Raw genomic sequence first — 23,984 nt, 5'->3', positions numbered from 1 at the left:
AAGCAGGTGAAACAGGAGCATGAGGACACGGTGTTTCCTTGCAGATGGCTTCTCTGGTTGTTTTATTGTACAACAAAATCATGTAAACATATTATGTAAATAACCCAATTTGTGTTCTGTGAAACTGAAAAGGATATTACATTGTTTTTGTTACTTTCGTTGCAGTTGTATATATGTCTTAAATGTAATTTAGGTTAACTTCCTGTTTTATTTAGATGCTTTTATTTTGAAGGCGAGTTTACGCTGTTGACATATAAAGACGGAGAAAGTAAAGAATAAAGTTTATGTTTAAATGTTAGCACCCCCCGAAGAGGCACAAGCTCTTGCGTTGAGTCTGGAGTTTCAATCAATTCTAAATCATCAGTAAAGTCTACGACCATATTTCGGAGGGATATGCTACATATTAACTTTCAATTTTATGCATTTCAGTTCTTCATTAACATTACTTAATTAACACTTCACTTTCCTGACACAGTTCCACTAACATACATTCACTGTCGATTGTTATTTTTTAATATTCTTTGCGGAATTTGGCCGTGTAAAATGTCCTCTTGGTTTGCCGTACAGCCAATGCGTGACGTCATTAGTAAGCGTAACGGACCCCGTGCTGATCTGGTAGGCCGTGCACATCTGGTACCTACACCGGCAGTACACTTTCCGTCACAGGAACACGCTTTGCTGGCGGCGAAAATAATCCCACCAGACTCCTTTGCCCCTCCAACAGAGGGATGTCCTTGTCCTTTTTCCTTTTCGTCATTTCAAGCGATAAAAACTCGATCTTCTCTCGAATTATTTATTTTTTTGGACGCCCTCGGCTCGAGTTCAGGGCGTTCAAATAATAAGGGCGTCAAATGGCGGCAAGATGCCCCCCCTGGCGGAAACGCTGGTTTGCGCAATGTCTAGTGTGAGTTATTTTAAGCTGCATTAAATGGTTGATTCAGTCAAAAGTGAGGTAGATGATAATTGGTTACATGATCCTTTTAGGGTCACAACAAACATATGTTTAGGCATAAGAAGTTAAGTAAACAAGCAGAACAAGAGAACAAGACATGAGGCTGGAAGAAAGTGTTGTTTCTATTTCTGAGGTCATCTTTGGATTGTGTACTTTTAATTTATTGATCAGAAAACATCAGACTACATTCAGCAGGCTTACCTCCCTCTGTTGTACTCAAAACTCTTTGGGGAGTTCTTGACTTCTAGATCGGTTGCTGTGAATGATGCACTAATGTGTTAAATAGGGATGCTCCGATCGCCAATTTTGGGGCCGATCGCCGGAATCAGTATCTGCCGATACCGATCGCCGATCCGATCGAGTGGGCGGGGCCTAAATGGAAGATTTAAACATCACTTTAAATCTTCCATTTAAAGTGATGTTTAAAACTCAGTTAATGGGGCTCATTCACTGGAGCTTCCACAAACAACAATCAACTTAATTATTACATTCAAATTATGTATATTATTCAAGTTTACATTCACTTTGGATAATACCACGGGAGAAATTAGCAAGCGCTCTCTTTTCCTCTCTCTCCCCCTCTCTCTCCCCCTCTCTCCCTCTCCTGACAGCCCGTCAGTATCGTCTCATGCAGCTCGCTGATCCAGTAATGTGTGAGGCCGACAGTGAAGAATAAACATATTTATAACTAGTTTAGCTTGTTCCAGAGGTAGATAAAATAGCTATGTGTGTTAGGTCTAACTCTTGTGTGTTCTGCTCCGCTCACCGGTCCGTCACAGCGGGTGGAGCTGCAGGATTTCTGCTTCACACACACGTTGCATACCGCTATTTTACTGTCTTTTTCGGACACCTTAAAACAATGCCAGACCGGTGAAGCCATTTTGGCGAGCTTGTTTTGCCGCGTACAGAGAAAAGTGTCATGAATTTTACGTCATGCGATCGGCCCTCGCGATCGGCATGTTTAGAGAGCACCGATCGATCGGTAGAGAGTGAGTATCGGCAGATCTCGATCGGTGACCGATCGATCGGAGCATCCCTAGTATTAAATGCTTTAGATCTTTTTGTAACCCCCACTGTAACGTTGTATTTTAATCATTGCACTGCAAATTCAATAAGCAGACATTTGTATAATCATGAACTCTGAGTCATGCTTTAGTTTGGCTGACGTAAGTTAAAGAAGCTAAAACAAAGTCATATTCCCGGATGGATACTAGGGCTGCACGATTTGGGGAAATAATCTAAACTCACTCATTGTGATCATTTTGCCACTATGTTCCAGTGATACCACAACACTTTGACACTTTTAATAATAGGTTAAAAGCTAATTAGTGTGTTATTTGTAAAAAATAGAAGCCATTGCTGGTAGGGCTGCACGATTTGGGGAAATAATCTAATTACGATTTTTCTGACAGATATTGCGATATTTGTTTTTAAGAGACCCAACGGAAGTTTATTGTAAAATGCGGCCATATCTCCGGCTAGGAAGGTCGTATCAACGTGCTCCCGTCTCTAGCACCCCGAGCTACGAGTGAAAGAACTAAACTTACATGAAACTTCCGTTGGGTTGCTTTAAAGTCAAGCTTCAGTTTAAGATTCACCCTGTAAAAGATGTAAAACATGTGATGGAGCATTACTAACCTGACTCAGAAGCCATCTAGGAAAGCTCCATTGGAAGCCATTTGGAAAGGGCAGGCACTTTAAAGAATACTTGGCAGGTGACTGGATCATTCTGTCCATCACCTTCTATCATGGGCCACTTCTGATTGGTTAACAATGGCTGGTACATGTGGAGCACAGCACTTCTGATTGGTGTGGATGACTGACACACAAGAAGAACAAAAATGTTTTAAAAAAATCGCAGGCTTTGCCATTTGATAATTGCATCATTTCAATTTTCAATTTAAAATCGATGAATCGTTCAGCCCTAATGGACACATTGCTGCCTCTTTAATATCTTTAATGGAAGAGAGCTACTGGCAAGAGAGAGAGAGGGGTCAGTTTGGTATTGTTGCCAAAGAGCAGCGTAAAGTGCAGCATGGCTGATTTACCCATTAGTGATGTACTTCATTGAAAGTCATAGCTTATTTTGCGTCTTGTGAATGTCCTAAATATGAATTTGGTGTGATCCGTGACAGGCTACAGCCGCTGCCCTGAAATGTTGAACACAATGGTAGCAGCAGCTCCGGTGAAAAGTCAGCCTGGTCTCTGAATACAGCAATTTCATCCCTGATTCAGCTTGTAGAAAGCTATTAGTGTGCTGTGAATACCTCGCTGAATATTTCACGAGTCTCTATTGCAGCTTTCTGTCGCAGCCTTGAAGTATTAAAAAGGTTTGCCTCGGGTTCAAAATAGTAGGCGATGTGCCGCCTTCTTACTTTTTGTTATTCGGTTGAGGTTCAGCAATTCTTCAAGGTTTATTGTTTTTAGTCCCTTTCTCTTTGTTCTCCGTCTAACCTTCTTTCTGTCTCTCCTCTAATTCATTACAAATGTTGCTTTCTCTCTCCCCAGGCAGTGAGAGCTAAAGAGATGGCTCACTCTAAAGCTCGAGTCACAGATGGGAAGGTGACCTACCCCCCGGGGGTCAAGGAGATCTCTGACAAAATCTCCAAAGAGGAAATGGTCCGTAGGCTCAAGGTCAGTGTCTGCAGCAGCCGGCTCCTCTGTTTACTGTGTGCTCAGATCAGGGGATTCTCAGGCGTATCTAAGTGTTATTGACATATTGGCTTTCATGTTTTTAGAACAGGATTATGTTGTTAAATATTGTAGTAATATTTATGTTTTTACATTTCAAAGATTTTAAAAGTTGTACTGTCTCTTCTATGTTTAACTTGCCACAATGTATTAGGTTATGACAGCTAATGCATTATTAAAAGATGTATTATTTGGTGCAAATGAACACATTTAATTTATAGGAGGGACATGAAACCTATTTATTGCAAACTTAAGTTAGTCGAAAACTAATCTAGCTAGTTATCCAACCCAGCCACTAACCTCCAGCCTTTCCCCCCCCCCCCACGCTCTTCTAGATGGTTGTGAAGACCTTCATGGACATGGACCAGGACTCTGAGGAAGAGAAGGAGCTGTATCTGAACCTGGCCCTCCACCTGGCCTCAGACTTCTTCCTCAAGCATCCTGACAAGGACGTGCGTCTGCTAGTAGCCTGCTGCCTGGCAGACATATTCAGGATCTACGCCCCCGAGGCGCCCTACACCTCCCCCGATAAGCTAAAGGCAAGACCATGAACATTTAGCTCCAGCGAATCAGGATCCACTAGGATTAGTCCAGTATCCACCTGAACCTTACTGACCAGTAGATTTTTATTTGTATTTGCCAACTTGGAAGTTGCTCTGAAATTTGATCAGCATTTGGCTGGAAACTTGAAACACCTTTTTATAGAGCTTCTAAACATTACCTGTTTATTAGACAGACACTAATCAGCATTCAGTAACCAAATAAATGTTTCTTTGTTGTCTCCAGGACATTTTCATGTTCATCACCAGGCAGCTCAAAGGACTGGAGGACACGAAAAGCGCTCAGTTCAACAGATACTTCTACCTACTTGAGGTATGTGACGGTGTGTGTGGATCAGTGGTCGGGCTACGAGTCCAATGCAGGATTTTGTTTTTTGTGCCAGTTAAAGGGGACCTATCATTCAAAATGCACTTTTTGATGTCTTTTATACATAAATATGTGTCCCCGGTGTGTCAGGGAACTCACGCAGCGTCAGTAAATAAAACCCTCTCTCTTTTCCTCTGTACCCAAATCTCTAAAAACGGGGCTACAACAGAGCTGATCCAGATTTGCGTCCCATATGACGTAATATCGGAAATGTAGGCTGGCTTTACACCCACGGCCCTATCAGAAACAATGGCCGACTGTTTTGGACGTAATATGGTCGGTGCATGTTTACATTAGCATTGCTAATACTCAGAGCTAACCTGTACTGGAGAGCATGTGTGTGAAGAAGCAGGAAATAAAAAGGAACTCACCTTGTGGTATAACCGGCAAGAGAGAAAACCTTTGAGCTCCATACTGTTTCAGAAATAATCCTTGATAATCCATGATATGGCGTTTCATCACCGCAGTATTTAGTTTAGACAGTAGCTGCCGGGTCCCGCATGAGCTCAGCCCCCTCCTTTTTTCTTATCAATTATTTTTTTTCCTTTTAGAATCACCCATAGTGCTTTAGAAAAGTATCTCTTGGTTTAACTAATTAAAATGCAATGATCTCATTCACTTTGTTTGTTGGATTTTAAAGAGTAAACTTTTTAGGGTGGTAGTCAGTCAAACAGACGCTGACGATCTACATGGAGAATAAAGGTGGAACAGCTTAGAGTAGCTTTATGTCTTAAAATATGTCTATAAAGGACCTTTAAAATAAGGTTTAGCCGGAAATGTTTCGGATAAGTTACCATGGTAACCCGCGCCAGACAAATTCAAACCTTCATTGAAAAACAGAATTTCTAAAAATAAGCCTGGCTTAGCTGGTAATCTCTATGAAATCCCTCCTTTGGGTTGTATCTGAATGTGTAACAGGTTTCTTTGGCATCTTAACATTTCTGTACTTCGCATAGTAACCTTACACTGCTGGGGAACAATTGATGGTTTTGAATAGTATTTGCTCTCTTGTATTAGAAGTACAATCGGCCTAGTTCGGGGGAAAGTACTCCGGTGTGAAAGCGCCTAATAAGGAAAGAGCAGCTCCTTGATATTTTTTGTACTTTTTTGCTGATGGAATGATATTGTATTTATTGGTTTAAAAATGGCAACACGGATTTACCCATAAGATTAACGTGACAACCTGTGCTGGAGTATATGACTTGTTGACCTCACAAATCATTTTTCCAAATAAGCATTGCTAGTTGTTTAGATAATCTGTGAATTTAGCAAAGTATTTGACCTTTGGTCCTCTGAATACATTTACTAATTCATGTGTTTATTCAAGATCTTATGTAACTGTATCGTAAATAAATGATGCTGAGGGCGAGTGTAGAGAGATAAATCAGGAAGCAGTGACGCGCTATGCACACTCCCACCATGCAACAGAAGCTTATGGAAAACATGTTCCTCTATATCTGTTGTTGCTCTCCTTCAGGCTGCTGCAGACGTAGGAATGACTTAAAATAGAAAATAATAAATATTGTATGCATCCTATAAAATTACAAGCCTAAGTCTCTCAGTCTTTTTATTATTATTTTAAGAATGGTTTGGGTTTTCATGCTTAATTGTGTGTTTTAATTTGCTCTGGTTTCTCTAATGAGAGTTTTGCCCCCTGGTGAAAATAAATATATCTTTTGTAATTTAAAAAATGTTATAAAAGGGTTATACTTCGACATTCAGGAGCAATTTTGGGACTGGCAGGTTTAATTATGTTTTTTTTGCAACACCAGAGAAATCAAAAATAATTAGCCATGAAGGGGTTTATTTAATAAGTTAAATCTAAAGCTTATTGGAAACTAAACTAAACAAGGTAGCATTATACTGCTTGAAAACCGACAGCATAATGAATGCTAACTTAGGAGTTGCATTACCTGAATCTGTTGCTTTAAACACAGTCAGCGGCTAGCCGGTGAACATAAATCAAGCATTTAGGAGCTGAAGAGACAGATATTTCTCTCACAAGTCGGTTGATACCAAAAACAAAGCAAAAAAGTGATGAATGAAACAATCAGTTGCTGCAGATTTAAAGGAAATGACCCTTCTTTCTCCTTACTAGTTTGCATGTGTATTGTGAATTGCATTGTCACTCACGGTGTCCCTCCTCTCTTTTTGTTCAGAACATAGCATGGGTGAAGTCCTACAACATATGCTTTGAGCTTGAAGACAGCAATGAGATTTTCACCCAGCTTTACAGAACACTCTTCCAGGTCATCAAGTAAGTCGTTTTTATAAAAGCCCATCTCCGCTGGATTGTTGGTATTTGTGTTTCACATTCCCTCCTTATTTGCTCCGGCAGTCCTTAAACTCAGAGATGAGCCCTTACAGCACCATCTGGAACCTTAAATGTGTCTCTACTGCAAAATAATGAAACAGCAAATTACCCGTCCGGTTGTTTTCCTTTGATTGCCCTCCTCTCCCCTCCTTACTCTGCTCTCAATTTCACTCTGCTGAGCACAACCTTGAGGGCTGAATTCTGCAGTATAGAGCTTGGCTCTTTGCCACTGGAGCAACATTGTGCTTGTGTTTGTGTCAAAGTTGTGCCAACACAAGGCTTTTTTTTGATTATATAGGAACAGCTCTGCTTAAAATGTTTGCAGTGAGCCAGAAGGTGTAGGGGAATGCAGTCCTAATATGTTTGGGGGTGGGAGGGGGTGTATGACAGAGTAAATAGGAGGTAATGAGACTAGTAATGCCTGGCAGTGTTGAGGAAAGCAGTCTCTGAGATACAAATCTAGGTAATAATTGCCTTCCTGCTGTAATGCAGATCATTATAAACCAGTACACCCACTCTCTGTGTTATCAGTGCTTCGCAGTCTGTTTGTGTTAGGACAGTTTGTTTTCAAGATGAGATGCAGCAAAGGAAACGCATGAAACCTACAAAACGCCTGCTGTCAGCAGAGCAAATGTGAACACTGAAAACCACAGAGAAATATCTGACATTTCACTAAAGCCACTCTATTTCAGTTTCTGCCTGAATAGGATTGTGGAATATTATATTTGAAAGTCATGCAATGAAGCCAATCTTGACCTTTGTCAATCTCTTGCCTTGTTTCCCTAGCAACGGCCACAACCAGAAAGTGCACATGCATATGGTGGACCTGATGAGCTCCATCATCTGCGAGGGAGACACCGTGTCGCAGGAGCTGTTGGACACTGTGTTGGTCAACCTGGTGCCAGCTCACAAGGTATCTGCTCCATCTATAGATACACATGTACTCAATCGGCCAATCAAACAAAAATCAACATATATCCATGTATACACGCATTGTCACACAATAAATGTTGATAAAAAGAGCATCTCAGTACCTGACGGTCTGAACTGAGTTGTGAGTGTATCGTTTTCCATTCCCTTTAATTCAATGAGCCCCCTGCAGGCGGTAGGTGGTAACGCAGCTCAGGAGTTTGTGCTGAAACATCTGTCTGGTACAAGCAAGCTAATGGGATTGTTTTGAGTTTATACCACAACATGATGGACTACACCCGTATTTTTCACATTGTGTATAGTTTCTCTCATCTGTCTGATCATGTTATCTACCCTGCTGATGTTTTATTCACCACTTGTTGTCTTTCTGTCTAGAATTTAAATAAACAAGCATATGACCTGGCCAAAGCTCTGCTGAAGAGGACTGCTCAGGCTATCGAGCCTTACATCACCAATGTAAGATCTTTGACACACTCTTGTTTATTTTTGTAATCTTTACACTGTTATAGCTATGGCTGGATGTATTTTCTGTACCCAACACCCTGCAGTCATGTTCAATATAGTCATCAAATTCAGAAATGATGCTTGATAGAGATGTGCGAGTTTGTACGGGTGAAACAGTGGACGCTGTAGCTTCAGAGTTTGTTTCCTGTCGTCTAATTGGAAGAGCATGACACGAGCACTGCCAGCGTATTTGACCCACGGCCAGCCATGATAAAAATGTCTTGGCACTGTGAGAGGTTTGTGTCTGGGCAAATGATGCGTTGGACATAAAAATCAGCTGTTGGACATTAAAACATTGATGCGTCTAAATATTTCTGCTGAGGCTCGCATGGTAAACCTGCAGCTGCAGTGATGTAAATTCAGATTTTTACTGATTCTACTGGATATTGGTGGAATAGTCCCATAACTGGAGGTGTGCTCGAGCTCAACAGTGAATCACTAGCGATGCTATTCTGTATCTCACCTGTGAGCAGTGTGTTCTTCTTCCCAAAGATCACAATATAAATAAATCACCTTACCATCTTTGTTCCACATCCTTATTTTATCCTGACAGCTAATATAATCTTGAGTATCTGCCTCTACATTTGTTTTAATGCAGAGATATAAACACATCCTTAAGAACGCCTTAAGAAAAAGAGCTTCATGTCAGAATAGTCACAGCTTGAGTTTCAGGACCCTGTGGGCTTTCTTTTTTCCTTGTGTGTTATCAGTAACCATGAATCCTCCCTCTCTGTCCTCTTCATCAGTTCTTCAACCAGGTGCTGATGCTGGGAAAGACCTCGGTCAGCGATCTGTCCGAGCACGTTTTCGACCTCATCTTGGAGCTTTACAACATCGACAGCCATCTGCTGCTCTCAGTGCTGCCGCAGCTCGAGTTCAAGCTCAAGGTAAAGAAAAACACTCTGTCAGTTAAAGGGGACCTATCATTCAAAATGCACTTTTTGATGTCTTTTATACATAATTGTGTCCCCGGTGTGTCAGGGAACTCACGCAGCGCCAGAAAATAAAACCCTCTTTCTTTTCCTCCGTACCCAAATCTCTAAAAACGGGGCTACAACGGAGCTGATCCAGATTTGCGTCCGATATGACGTCAAATCGGAAATGTAGGCTGGCTTTACACCCACAGGCCCTATCAGAAACGTTGCTATCAGAAACAATGCCCGACTGTTTTGGACGTAATATGGTCGGTGCATGTTTACATTAGCATCGCTAACACTCAGAGCTAACCTGTACTGGAGAGCATGTGTGTGAAGAAGCAGGAAATAAAAAGGAACTCACCTTGTGGTATAACCGGCAAGAGAGAAAGCCTTTGAGCTCCATACTGTTTCAGAAATAATCCTTGATAATCCATGATATGGCGTTTCATCACCGCAGTATTTAGTTTAGACCAGGGGTCTCCAACCTTTCTTCATCTGAGAGCTACTTTCAAAAAATGAAAGTGGCCAAGAGCTACTTGCATCACATCGCTTACATTTATTCACATGGCCCACATAATAAGTACATCACTGAAAATTCACATAAATGTCCTTAATCACCACCTTTCAAGCATTTCACTCTTTTGTACAGTCAGTGAGATGAATGGCACTGCATGCAGTCCACCATACATGTGTATGCTGGACCCACTTAGGTTCACTCTAATAGAGTCATTTAAATGTTCATCTGTCAGTCTTGTTCTGTATTTAGATTTCATTCATGTCAGAAAAAGCTGCTTCACAAAGGTATGTAGAACAGAACCAAATAAAGCAGACATTTTCCGTGCTGCTTGGTGAATGTTCTTATAGTTTTCTGGGTCTACAAGGCTCCAGAAATGTTGTGAGTTTTGCTGAGACTTAAGCTGAACATTATTTTGGATATCTCCACAGGATTGACACTGAACAGTTGTTCAGCCATCTTTTTCTTCGTGTTGACATTAAATTATAAACCATAATAAATCAATTGTATAGGTCTAGCCTCCCTATATCTGTGTGTGAAATTGTTCCATCCTCAAAAACAAAAAACTAATACTTCTGCATTCTAGCTGCAGCTTCTAGCAACGGTCTTCTGTTAAACAAAAAAGACAGTGAATGTTTAGCACTTTTGAAACAGGAAGTGAAATAGAGGGATATGAGGCATGGCTAGAATGGGTGATCCGTTTGGTATTTTGAGCAAAACACTTCATGTTTTTTATATATTTTTATATATCTGAGACCTTTTCTATTGCCTAAAAATAGCATGATAGGTGACCTTTAAACAAATAAACCCCCAAAGTGCTTTGTGGTTTTCAGACTTTCAATGTTCATTGCTGTTTGTTATTTTGCTTTGTGGGTCTAAATGAAGACTCTTTCATGTTGTTTATATAGTTATTTTATGCAACAGCTTAACGCATCCATTAGGATTTTGACTGATAAACACCTTTTATTATGGTTATTGTTATCATTAGATTTAGTTGTGATAATAGCAGCCATAAAGGTAGAAGTATCGGCAAAGCTTTTGTTAATATTGGTATGATGGAGTTGATCCACACAGTCTCTGACTTATTACCAACAGAATTGCACATGTTCACTTTCTCTGCAGGTTTGTTGATTCATATTAGGAAGATAATGCAGTCAGCATAATGTTGCCTCTGCAGCGTCTCATAAAGGCCTCCCGCTGATGGATAACGCTCATTAACCGTTCAGAGGGAGTGTAGATCACCGCCTCTCCTCAAAAATAATAGCTGCGATAAAATCTCCCCCACAGACTGCACACTCTCCCTCTGTCTCTCAGCTTCAATCATTCATTGTCTCACCTTCACGTTTTTCATGTCTATCCATCCTCACTGCTTTTCTTCTTTCGTCCTCTCTCCTTCACACCTTGTCTCTTCCTTTTTGTCTTAACGTCTCGTTGTCTCCGATGTTCTAAAACAAGATTGATACTATAGAAACTGCCGCCTTTGTGTTATGGGAGTGTTTTGAATGTGGTCAATGTAAATGACTTGGCCTGTATGCCCATTGGAAACAGCCAAACTCTGCATCATCCCTCTGTGTGCGTGTGTCTGCAGAGTAATGATAATGACGAGAGGCTGCAGGTGGTGAAGCTGCTGGCTAAGATGTTTGGAGCCAAGGACTCTGAGCTGGCCGCACAGAACAAACCGCTGTGGCAGTGTTACCTGGGCAGGTGGGTTTCAGAAATGTGGCTTTTACATATACAGATCCCTAGCGTCTGGAAAAAATAGTATTTGAAGTATGATCACAGGGGTTCGTTTGATGTGTTTGGCTTACTCATTCGTACAAAACAGGGTTCAACTGGTTCAAATCAAATCAAATCAAGGTTTATTTATAAAGCACATTTAAAAGCGATTTTTGGTCGGGTCAAAGTGCTGTACATGTAATAACTACAGTCACATAAAAACACATTTCTATATTCACAATAAAAGACAATTAATTACAACCGATATTTAAAAAGAAAACACAGGGTTAAAGTCAGGAGTCGTGCTCCGCTCTGACTGGTTATTTGAGTTTCACACAAGTCATTATTAAAGTCTTTGACAAATTATAACAAGGGTATTAAGTGGTAAACATGAAAACCACTCATTTCTAGGTCATTTTAGAAATGACTTTTTGCTATACTTGGTTGTAGGGAGTGCTTTTGGGTGAGATTTTCTTCCCAGCCTATGATTTGTGTACATTATAGTCAATTGTGTTTTGCATCCTGAGATACACCGTGTGGATATGCAGCAAATCCCTGCTGGGTTATTTGTGTTTTTGCCTTGTGGAGTTCCTGATATTAACATTAATTTATTTCCTCAAAAGGTTTAACGACATCCATGTGCCCATCAGACTGGAGTGTGTTAAGTTTGCCAGTCATTGTCTCATGAACCACCCAGACCTGGCCAAAGACCTCACAGGTAAATCAGCTGAAAGTGAATTTGTTTAAAATGTTTCATTGTGGTCATTTTGCCACTATGTTCCGGTGATACCACAACACATTGACACTTTTAATAATAGGTGCTAATTAGTGTGTTATTTGTAAAAATAGAAGCCATTGCTGGGTGTTTTCTATGTGTTAGAGGCGTCACGTTCTTTCACATGCCACTCATTTGCCCCTGTTTTCTTTCCCAGAATTCCTGAGGGTTAGATCACATGACCCAGAGGAGGCCATCCGCCATGATGTCATCGTCTCTATAGTAACTGCTGCCAAGAAAGACTTGTCTCTAGTAAACGATGCATTACTTAATTTTGTAAAGGAGAGGACGTTGGACAAGAGGGTAAGTTGTTTTCTACGTTTGGACTTTGGACTGCATGTTCTCATTGTTTATCAGTGTGTTGTTTGTAGGCCTGGGCAATATGTCAACAAAAGTTTGTTAAAAAAACGTATCAGTTATTTATATTTATAACAATATCAATTTAGTTACTTTTTTCTGTTGAGCCTAAAGATGTCCTTGTCTGATACAGAACCTGAATAATGACAACTGTATGAGAACAAAAACATCTACTAACACATTATCATACAAAAAGTGCAATGTAGGTTTTACTTTTAAAGGCTTTGTTTCTTTAGGAAGTTGTCAAACAATGTAGCCTACCCACTACTCATTTTCTTACTGAGGAACCTTTATCATATATCAGTGTTTAAAAATGGCATTCTTGGGTGGGAAAAATCCATTGTAACGTCTCATCAAATTCTCATACAACCATAATTGCTAATATCTATCTTTTTTCTTTTCCTATGCTCCATCAGTGGCGTGTACGTAAGGAGGCCATGATGGGCCTGGCATCCATCTACAAGAAGTACTCGCTGCAGGGAGAGGGCGGGAGGGAGGCCTCCAAACAGATTTCCTGGATCAAAGACAAGCTGCTTCACATCTACTACCAGAACAGCATCGATGACAGGTGTGTGTGCATGTGTTCCTGGTTGTTATATCTAACACGTAGAAACGTCAAAACACCTTCATTAATTTCAATGATGCTTTTGGAAAACCTGGGGGCAAGTGATGGAGCGTTTAAATCCATTCCATTTAGTGCTGATTAGGCTCAGTGAGTTCCTTGAATCAATTGCTCATTAACAACTTTGCATGTGCCTTAAGCTATTGGCAGGGTACTTTAAATTCCAGCACTTAATTTTGTTTGATTAATGTGTCTTGTCCCATGGATAACCAGCTGAATGTAGATAATGTTGTCACATTGAGATACTTTACAGCAGACTTTGGCCGTGTTCCAAACACTTTTCAGCAATCTCAAGCACAAACGGTCAAATCAGGCTTTTTAATCAGCCCTTCAGAACCCAGAAGCTTCTCTCTGGACTCGAATGATTTGTCACTGCAGTTCGACAATCAGCAAAGAGACACCACCTACAGCAGCCTCAGGGCTCTGTAACGCAATCACAGCTGTTTTCATAAGCAAGTGAAATATGCAGGACTTGTTTTTGAGATTTAAGGCTTTATGCAACACACTGCAGCATCGCTCGCTTCACTGTGAACAAGATCATTTGGTGTGTTATTGTCTAAACATGCACAACAGAGAGCCTACAGTGCCGCACAGTGGGGGTTGTCGAAAGTCGTTCAGCAAAATGTCACTAGCTGAAGTAGATGTAGATGAGCCATGTTGAGGCAAAGTGGGCACCTCCATAAAAAGCCTAAATGACAACTCCATGACTTCCTAGTCTTAGATCTGACTGCAGAACAGAGTGAGAGGGGGCTGTTGTCCATTCAATCACTCTGCTGCAGTGGAGCTGCTCAGCTGCCAACAGGAAAACTCAGCATTGTAACAGCATTGTTCTTGAGTGTGTGTGAAAGTTACACGGCAGGCAGCATTAGAGTATTTCTGTTCTCTCAGCACATTCTGTTTTGAAACCTCCAATATTCTACTAATGACAGTTTGATCACATTTTTATTACGACGGGTATTCAAATGTGAGATTATTCCAGGTTTGCTTAGAAATCATATCTGTGTGCATATATATCAGTACATTTGTTGACAGGGTGTGGATGTCCATTCCCAAGTCTTCCCCATCATGTCATACAGCTCTGCCGGAATAATCAAAATCAGTTTTAACATTTCTGTCACTTCTATTGTTTTAAATTAAAGACCTCTCTGGGACAATGTAGCACTTCTTATCTTGTATAATCTCATTAAGGTTAATTTGACTGGGAGAGTTACCATAACTGTTCTGAGGAGGAAATGCTGTGACAGGAGAGACGCCATGGTAACCGTCCTCTGCCGTGTCTCCGTCTGGAAAGGATCCCTATATTTTGTTAGAAACTGCCAATGGCTAGTTAGGGACTATAGCAGGGCTATTCAATTGGCGGCCCGCGGGCCAAATCCGGCCCCGGGGTGATATTTACTGGCCCTTTGAGTATAATGTTAAAAAGTAATCTACTTTATTTTTTTTAAGTTTTTTTTTTGGGCCAGAGTGCCTTTATTCCAGAGAGGGTGTTAAATTGAGAACTGAAAACTTTGGCGGGCTCAGGTTTTGAACCCACCTACCAGCTACTGTAGTGACAAACTGTCATTTATTGCATCTCTGCGTGAATGATTAGATCATTTCACCTAAATGAAATCAAATTAAATGATGTTGATGGTTAAATCAGCTTCACATGTAGGCCTACTGAGTTCTGAACTTGCCATTAGATCTATAAAGGCCTTGGGGCTATGTTGTTTGATTTAATTAAACACAATATATGCACTCCACTATGCTGTTGTGGTATTTACTGTAGCTGAAGCTCTTAATATGATTGCTCATATTTCAAGCCATCTTTTTCCCGGCCCCTTGCTTTGGATCATTTTCATCAACCGGCCCCCATTCCAAACTAATTGAATAGCCCTGGACTATAGTCTTATTGATGCATACACATTATTAGGGAACCTATAAATAGTAATATTATTCTTTGCTTCATGAGGGAATTCACAAATGTTCTACAGCCCTTAATCTCAAACCGCTTTAATTTCATCCCTTGGTGTAGATAATCCTATTTTACAATTTAATGGCAGCTTAATGACTGTCAGGACTCTCAGCTCAAACCCTTTAATATGGACAAATATCCTATTTTCCAAGGTTATTCATTATTTCAATGTAAACTTAGCCTCTCTATGTTCCTCCCGTGTGCACAGGTTGCTGGTGGAGCGGGTCTTTGCACAGTACATGGTTCCTCACAACCTGGAGACCACTGAGAGGATGAAGTGTCTCTACTACCTGTATGCCACCCTGGACACAAATGCTGTCAAGTAAGTCTTTTCTCACACCTCGGATCAATACAGGGGCAAAATGTCACTTGCCTTGTCAATTGGTGTTTGCTTTTTTTAAAGACAACAAGGTGATTGTGATGATCCGAGAAAAATATTGATGAAATTCCTTGAGATATCGACAGCTTGGAATAAATGGCAAGGAAGAAGGCCTTTAGTTTCCTATTGTATTATTTCCTTTTCTCATCATTTGTGTCCATCTGTGCTCCGCAGAGCTTTGAATGAGATGTGGAAGTGCCAGAATCTTCTGAGAAACAATGTCAAAGACCTGCTGGATTTGGTCAAAAAGCCCAAGGTAACTCTTACTGAAGCACACTTCCAAACGCTGATGGTTCATTCAGCCTCGTCGCTTCTTTCTGATCTATTGTTCTCTTTATCTGTTCGTAGTCTGACGCATCGAGCAAGGCCGTATTTTCCAAAGTCATGGTGATCACAAGTAAGAGATTTCACAATCGTTAAATGAGTGCATCTTGTTTTAAATACTGACTGAGGATGTTTCCGTTTAGCATCGCTGAAGTACTGAAACAAAGAACAACACTTCTAATGAAAACAGGATGACCTTACCGTCCTTGTTTCAAATGTAGTAATCGGCTTTTAAATCTGTGTGTCTATAGAGAACCTTCCGGACCCAGGCAAAGCTCAGGACTTTGTGAAGAAGCTGGCTCAGGTCCTGGATGATGACGAGCGAATCAGAGATCAGTTGGAAACCTTGGTCAGCCCCTCGTGCTCCTGCAAGCAAGCTGAAGTCTGCGTGGTGAGTTCACATTTCTGTCCAAGTGCAGTGTCCTCTAAGTGAAATGCTTTCATCCCACCACTGGCTTTGTTCTAAGATTGAAAAAGTACCCTTAAAGTTATAGTGTGAATAAGTCTTTAGAAGTCTTTCTAATGTATCTATTTAGCTAGTTTAATCAATTCAGTTTGTATATAAGAGGATGGAATAAGAAGGCATAAAAGGTTTGCAATGGAGATTTTTACCTGGTGCTGCTTTGCTGTGATCTTGCGACAATCAGGTACAACTTGTGATGTGTTGAAAGTAATACTTTTACGTTATAAGAGCCCAGTAGGATTGCCAATTCTGAAAAGGGGCTATATATTTAAAGGTTAAAGTATAAATGTAACTGCTTATAGTTCGATTGTTATGTGAGATAAGCAGATTCTGAGTCTAAAACATGACACCTGTGAGTAGGAGGGATATCAGTTGTTCTACATTACAATGTGATTATTTTGAATATTGATTTTAATCATTTTTTGTCCCCTTTTCAGCGAGACATCACTAAAAAGCTTGGCAGCCCCAAACAGCCCAGCAATCCATTCCTGGAAATGGTCAAGTTCCTGCTGGAGAGAATTGCTCCTGTACACATCGACACAGAATCCATCAGGTAAACTTCAAACCACCACATCATTATAAAGATATGATATTACTAATATGCCTGTGACATTACATTTAATAGTGCAACATTTGACCTTTTCTCCCTCTCTTGTATTTCTTCCATTATCTGTCAGTGCTTTGATAAAACAGGTTAACAAATCTATAGATGGAACAGCTGATGATGAGGAGGAGGGCGTCCTCACTGAAGAGGCCATCAGAGCAGGACTGGAGCTACTCAAGGTAAAAACCATCAGCTGGCACTCTTTGCAGTTAATAAGAAAACAAACACCACATGTATAATGATGACACTGTCTTCTGCTTTCCCTCTCAGGTGCTGTCGTTCACTCACCCGGTGTCCTTCCACTCTGCAGAGACCTTTGAGTCTCTGTTGGGTTGTCTGAAGATGGACGACGAGAAAGTCGCAGAGGCTGCGCTGCAGATCTTCAAGAACACGGGCAGCAAGATGGAAGAGAGTTTCCCTCACATCAAATCGTACGTTTCATTCATACTGTCCCTTACAGCAGGACATATGAAATCACTACGGTTGTCTTTGAACTTGCTGCACTGTTTCTGACTCCTGATAATACTTTCTGTGGTTTGTAACGGTGTTTCCTTTCCTGCTCCCCCAAGTGTTCTGCTGCCAGTACTGCAGGCCAAAGCCAAGAGAGGCCCCCCTCGCCAGGCCAAGTATTCCATCCACTGCATCAACTCCATGTTCACCAACAGAGACACACACTTCGCCCAGATCTTCGAGGTGAGTCGCTCCCATCTAATATATCTGTTTTAAACACAAAAAGAGTGAAGTTGTGTTATTTATAGGTTTGAGAAACTCTGGCCTTTTTAACATTGTATGCAAATAAATAGATTAGATTGATAAATGTGTGTATTTTCTTTTAAAACAACCCTGTGATTGAGTTAATATTCACTTTAAGTACATCAAGAAATTAAATAATAAAATACTGATGCATCTGTGCTGCTGCCATGACCCAAAACCGCAACAATAAACACTTCCCAAACCTGAATAAATAATGTGTCATTACCCAGGATCATTTTTTTATTCGTTTATTTGAACCGGGACAGTGCACATTAATGAACATTTTAAACAAAATAATGCTTTTAAATGTAAATGAGCCGGATTTTTAGCTTTGAGCAAGTTTCCATCCGTAGTCCCGTCACATACAACATTTATGAACATAACATTTATATACATGGCAAACAGAAATACGTGATATGCAGAAAGAGCATGAGCAGCATACAAGCCACAAGGCAGTACAATGTAGCAGATCAAACAAGCAATGACATGTTTTATGTGTTTTTCTCCAGCCTCTGCACAAAGGCCTGGACCCGGCTAACCTGGAGCAGCTCATCACTCCTCTGACCACCCTGGGTCACCTGGCTCAGCTGGCCCCAGAACAGTTTGCTGCACCGCTCAAATCTCTAGTCGCCAACTTCATTGTGAAGGACCTGCTCATGAACGACAGGGTACACACATCTTATGTACAGTATATTCATCTCGTGTAACAGACTCATGACGAGAGCCTGGATTTCTCTAAGGGCCTGTCAAACTGTCAAATCCCAGTTCTTCTAGTATGCAAGGATGAGTGTGTTTGTGTCCGTTTGCATCATGGGACACAGGTCTTACAGAATTATTTCTATGTTTCTAGATCCCGGGCAAGAAGACCACCAAACTTTGGGTCCCTGACGAGGAAGTGTCCCCCGAGACTCTGGCCAAGGTCAGCAGTGATCCTTTTTGTTATAAACCCTGTCCATCTGTGCCATCTGCTCCTGTCTTTTTTTTTTTTTTATGAACAAAACTTTCAGAGACAGAATTGTCATATTCATTATCATATCAACATAACATAGCTTTATTTATTTATCTAAACATGAAAATAAGGAGACTTTTCCCCTCATTCTGAAATTGTGTAACTCAAGTAATGCGCTTTGTTTACCTCCATCCAGATCCAGGGCATAAAGCTGATGGTGCGGTGGTTACTGGGAGTGAAGAACAACCAGAGCAAATCAGGGAACTCCACCCTGAGGATGCTGACAGCGATTCTACACAGTGATGGAGACTTAACGGAGCAGGGCAGGATGGGGTAAGTGTCAAAGCCTATGCTACATTTATTATATAAAAGCTTCTGTATGTTTAAGCCTCCGTAACTCAGTGCTGTCCTCAGATTATAATCATGTCATTTTCAAGTGGTGGATCTAATGGGTATTGTGGACCCTCGGAGCATGTGAGATAATTAAATAAAAAGTATTGTTTACTCATCTATCCCCCACTCTTCCCGTAGTAAACCCGACATGTCGAGGCTGCGGCTGGCGGCGGCGTGCGCCCTGCTGAAGCTGGCCCAGGAGCCCTGCTACCACGAAATCATCACGCTGGAGCAGTATCAGCTGTGTGCGCTCGTCATCAATGTAAGAGCAGACAAGCATCTCCGGTTTCACGCAAAGCGCCTACACACTTTTACTTGTTTTCATGATTTAGATTATATAATGTTTTGAAAAATGATGCACTACCAATCGGGTATTATTTTCTCTTCAACACACAACCCTCCTCCACCTCTCTGCTCCCTGCCCACATTTCTCCAAACCATTTCAAATTGTTGTCTCCTCCTAATCATCTCCCTCTCTTTGCTCTCTAGGATGAGTGCTACCAGGTGCGTCAGTGTTTTTCCCAGAAGCTCCACCGGGGCCTGTGCCGCCTGCGCCTGCCTCTGGAGTACATCGGAGTGTTCGCGCTGTGTGCCAAGGACCCCGTGAAGGAGAGGAGGGCTCACGCTCGCCAGTGCCTGGTGAAAAACATCAACATACGGCGAGAGTACCTCAAACAGCACGCTGCCATCAGCGGTAAAGACACTGACATTTGCATTTTCTTTGCCTGATTTCAAGCAGCTACAAAAAGGCCTCTAGTATGTTATCTGTACCCTCTACAGAATATATCTTAGACCAGTATCTTAGAAATGTAGGGAAAAAATAAACGATTTAACGTTAAAGAGGCAATTTAATAAGGCATTGGATCGGGGGGAATTACTTAACGAGATGTTTGCGTTGCTATAAGTGCACATCAGTACACAGCAGTAATCATTAGCCCTTTTTGTGATGAGGTAATGTTGTAATGTTTACCTTGTGTGTGCCAACAGACAAGCTTTTCTCTCTCCTGCCCGAGTATGTGGTGCCCTACACCATCCACCTGCTGGCCCACGACCCGGACTACGTCAAAGTACAGGACATCGAGCAGCTCAAAGAAATTAAAGAGTAAGCCGTGCATGGGAAAACTGTTGGGGAGTAATATTTTTCGGGGACACGCACCTCTTACTGCTATGTTATTATTGTCATTACTCATAAATTGCGTTTGCAGTTAAAGGTTTATGTCCAATAACTTAAAAGGAGATGCTTCAACATTGGGTCCACAATTCAAAGTCCTGTCTGCTGACATTCAAACTCCCCCTCTGTATCAGGGCTCTGTGGTTTGTCCTGGAGATTATCATGGCCAAGAACGAGAACAACAGCCACGCTTTCATTAGGAAAATGGTGGAAAATATCAAACAGACGAAAGATGCCCAGGCCCCCACCGACCCCAAAACCAACGAGGTACACATCATCAAGTTCATTTTACCTTCATTCATCATATACGGACAGTACATGTGAATTCCCTGCCGTTTAGCTAACCACAGTTTTCCTCTTTGGCTCCACAGAAACTGTACACAGTGTGTGACGTAGCCATGAACATCATCATGTCAAAGAGCACCACCTACAGCCTGGAGTCTCCCAAAGACCCCGTGCTGCCCTCAACCTTCTTCACCAAGGCCGACAAGGTTGGTGTCTGCACCCTAAAGCATTTTACAGATAATGTAATCTCTTATTTCCAGCGAAGCAGTTACTTTGATATTGTTCTTCTGAATTGATGTTTATTAATAGCAATAGCTGAGCTGCTAATTAGGTCTGCAAAACATTTCAAATGATGGATCATGATGGGTACATCATTTTGAGTGTCACAGGTGCTATTGCAAGTCTTAGAAAAGTGCTGATTTAAAAGATGCATTCGTATTTGTTATTTTTACACTAACAAGCTCTCTGACCGAAGATATTTATTCTATTTCAGAATTTCAACAACACAAAAAATTATCTCCCACCAGAGATGAAGTCATTCTTCACACCAGGAAAAGTAAGTTGATCAAACCTCTAAAATGGTAACGTTGGCTTGGCATCTTATTTCTGGCTTTGTTTTATGAGACACATATTTAACTCTTGACCCCTCTCCCTCCTGAAGCCCAAGTCGGCTAACGTGTTGGGAGCAGTCAACAAGCCACTGGCGGCGGCGGGGAAACAGATCCAGAGCAAAGCGTCTCGAATGGAGACCGCCAGCAACGAGGACTCCTCGTCCAACCCGGGGTCCCCGCAACGCAGCAAGACCAGGTACAGGACAGGTTATACAGATTTAGACCCTCAGGTTGACATCCAGTCTTTATGCATTGAAGTGACCCCGAATCCCATCCAGTGTTTAGACTTTCAGGTGTTCCGACAGCTAGATTGGATTATTCACCATGTGTAAATGTTTGCTGTTTTATGCTCACTTCCCAGCAACATAAAAAGAGCTGTCTATTTTTATTGGATATTGTTATGACTTGAACTGCATTTCTTTGTTCTGTGTAAAAAATAATAACAATGAATAATGTTTGTTTCAGGCTTGACAGCACAGAACTGGATCACAGTGAAAACGAGGACTTCAGCCTAAAGAGAGCAGACAGCACTGATAAGGTACTTAGACCTCTTTATAAGCATATTTTATCTTCTTTAATGTGGGACAGGTTGTTATAAACTATCAACCAACCTTTTTATTGTTGTCTTTTCATGGTTTTTAGCCTGTTGGTCTTTCATAAAGTTATTAGTGTTTTATCCTTTGAACATTTAACGGTTAACATATCCACAGTTTCTTTGACCATCTTCTGTTTACATATTCAGGGTTTCCCACACATAGACTTTACTCCGGTATATTAACGTCCGCCAAAGTATATTTTGCGACCCATTTAGTTTTTAGTTTTTTTTATCCGTCCGCGAGCAGGACGCCATCTGCGATCGATTAACTAGTGGACAATGATCCCTCGCTCTACCCCTCCTGTACCTGTTCGCTCTGCTATAAGGGTCTGCTTTATGCGCTTCGCAGTAACCGGCGAACAGTTCATGAGCGTGCTCCACTAGCACTATAAGAACATGCTTGATACCAGTAGGATAAACAGGCAAAAATAATCTGGCTTTTTTTTTACAATGCAATGGCATTAAGTATTATAGGCATGAAAAACAGACATTTTATGCATCCATCTTTATAGTCTGTCTGTATAAATAAACAAAACAAACATGGTCTGAAACAACACCGTATCTTAGGGTGTTGCTATGATCCAGTTAAGTGTTTCCAGTCATAAACCCTTGTGACTGTGTTTTGATTCTACTGAGCAAACACCCGCTGGATTTAAGTCGAGATAGGATTAGCAGAAACGTGTTGTGTAAACTGTTCCTATCCAAATATCACATCACTCATAACAGCCTCCAGACCTTGTGCTTCATGTTGTCTTTGTTTTTGAATCAGTGCACTTAAGCTTCTCTCCCTTCTACAAAGTTCTAAACCATAACTAAATGTGTATAGTCTTTAAAATGTTCAATATCATCCGATGATTAAGCATTCATTAAAGACTAGGCAGAATACTGATTCCTCTTTTTTGAAAATGTAAATAATAAAAGTTCTGTTAAGGCTACTCTTTCTAAACTACATATACTCTTGTCTTTATTTTTCATCTATTATTGCAGTTAATGTTTGATGATGTCAGGGCCATCTCCTTTTAGTCATGTGGAAAAAAGGTGGTTGATTACTATGTTAAGTCAGAGTTTTCATGAAGAAAATAACACTGATCGTGGCTATTGAACAGTTTGTCTTCACAGAATAAAAGAAATTAGAGAAACCAGACATTCTAAAATATTAACGTAGTAAAATGTCATTGCAAATCAGGAAAGAAAAGCATTTTAAGTTAGTGGAAGGGTCCTGATTTGTATAGGCAGGGTTCTTACGGTCATTACAAACCTGGAAAAGTCATGGAAATTCAAAATGCTAATTCCAGGCCCTGGAAAAGTTGTGGAAAACAATATTTTTCCCAAAGTTTTAGAAAAGTCATGGAAATGTAACTAAAGTTGCATCAAATATAATTTATATTTTATCTAATCGCCGAAATAGTAATACTATAATGATAATAAATACTGTATGGTATAGTAATGCAACGTAAAATGGCATTTAACTGACGAGGTATTTTGCTGGTGAGAGATTTTAGTTGCTTTAGCGTGTAGAAGCTAGTAAGCCTACTATTTGATTTGTTTTAGATAGGCACAACATGTTTCATATGCAGACCTTATTTTCCTGTTCCATGTTAAAATAAACCATTTTCAGTGGTACGCTGAGAAAGAGTAATGTTTTTGGTCATGGAAAATTAGGTAAAGGTCATGGAGAAGTCATGGAAAAGTCATTGAAAAAGTGTATGAACCCTGTATAGGAAGCCCTATGGCCCTTGTAAACGATTTCTTCTTTTACAGGATATTGAAAAGCCCCGCGGTCGCAAGCGTGCCGTGGCCTCCAGTGAAGACCAGGACAACAAACCAAAGCGCGGACGCAAGAAGGCGGCGGCAAACACAACCGCAGTGGCCGAGTCCGAGGACCAATGGGACGAGGACAATCAGCCGGAGGACGAGCAGAACAGCCCGCCGAAGAAAGGACGCAGGGGGCGACCCCCGAAGTCTGCCACCCCCATTCAGGACACTCCTGCCAAGGGCAAGAGAGGCCGGAAGAAGGCAGCTCCTCCCCCGGAAGAGGAGGAAGAGGAGGAGGAAGAAGAGAAGATTGAGGAGGAGGAAGCAGCAGCAGCAGAAGAAGAAGAAGACGCTGACAAGAGCAGTGAAAATTTGGAGTTGAAGACCAAGGGAGGAAGGCCAGCAAGGACGCCACGGCGATCACTAGGGTAAGAAACGCTTTGTGGTTAATGCACACAGAGAAGTTTGATCATCTTCACTTGTTGGCCCTGAGATTTCTGTCAGCGAGATTAACTTCTGTCTCAAACTT

General features: G+C 41.1%; 1 protein-coding gene across 2 annotated transcripts in view; it reads left to right on the top strand.

The window, feature by feature from the left end:
- Positions 1–23,984, top strand: part of pds5b (PDS5 cohesin associated factor B) — a 36,623-nt gene that overhangs the window by 11,045 nt on the left and 1,594 nt on the right. For both annotated transcript variants that reach the window (XM_034140117.1, XM_034140116.1), the window contains exons 2-32: positions 3,461–3,586; positions 3,979–4,182; positions 4,430–4,516; positions 6,730–6,827; positions 7,671–7,797; positions 8,190–8,270; positions 9,065–9,205; positions 11,338–11,453; positions 12,089–12,183; positions 12,398–12,543; positions 13,014–13,165; positions 15,382–15,495; positions 15,727–15,808; positions 15,901–15,949; positions 16,128–16,267; positions 16,777–16,892; positions 17,017–17,122; positions 17,214–17,374; positions 17,513–17,636; positions 18,206–18,364; positions 18,547–18,615; positions 18,842–18,978; positions 19,177–19,300; positions 19,528–19,732; positions 20,026–20,140; positions 20,344–20,476; positions 20,581–20,700; positions 20,988–21,050; positions 21,156–21,301; positions 21,571–21,643; positions 23,462–23,883. In XM_034140117.1, coding sequence (XP_033996008.1) covers positions 3,479–3,586; positions 3,979–4,182; positions 4,430–4,516; positions 6,730–6,827; positions 7,671–7,797; positions 8,190–8,270; positions 9,065–9,205; positions 11,338–11,453; positions 12,089–12,183; positions 12,398–12,543; positions 13,014–13,165; positions 15,382–15,495; positions 15,727–15,808; positions 15,901–15,949; positions 16,128–16,267; positions 16,777–16,892; positions 17,017–17,122; positions 17,214–17,374; positions 17,513–17,636; positions 18,206–18,364; positions 18,547–18,615; positions 18,842–18,978; positions 19,177–19,300; positions 19,528–19,732; positions 20,026–20,140; positions 20,344–20,476; positions 20,581–20,700; positions 20,988–21,050; positions 21,156–21,301; positions 21,571–21,643; positions 23,462–23,883 — 4,013 coding nt within the window. In that variant the 5' untranslated portion in view covers positions 3,461–3,478. The remainder of the gene's footprint in view (positions 1–3,460; positions 3,587–3,978; positions 4,183–4,429; positions 4,517–6,729; positions 6,828–7,670; positions 7,798–8,189; positions 8,271–9,064; positions 9,206–11,337; positions 11,454–12,088; positions 12,184–12,397; positions 12,544–13,013; positions 13,166–15,381; positions 15,496–15,726; positions 15,809–15,900; positions 15,950–16,127; positions 16,268–16,776; positions 16,893–17,016; positions 17,123–17,213; positions 17,375–17,512; positions 17,637–18,205; positions 18,365–18,546; positions 18,616–18,841; positions 18,979–19,176; positions 19,301–19,527; positions 19,733–20,025; positions 20,141–20,343; positions 20,477–20,580; positions 20,701–20,987; positions 21,051–21,155; positions 21,302–21,570; positions 21,644–23,461; positions 23,884–23,984) is intronic.

This window comes from Trematomus bernacchii, unplaced genomic scaffold (assembly GCF_902827165.1).
Source record: "Trematomus bernacchii unplaced genomic scaffold, fTreBer1.1, whole genome shotgun sequence".
Taxonomy (NCBI): Eukaryota; Metazoa; Chordata; class Actinopteri; order Perciformes; family Nototheniidae; genus Trematomus; species Trematomus bernacchii.
Note: the sequence above shows the minus strand (reverse complement) of the source record. Positions and strands in the feature narration are given on the sequence as shown.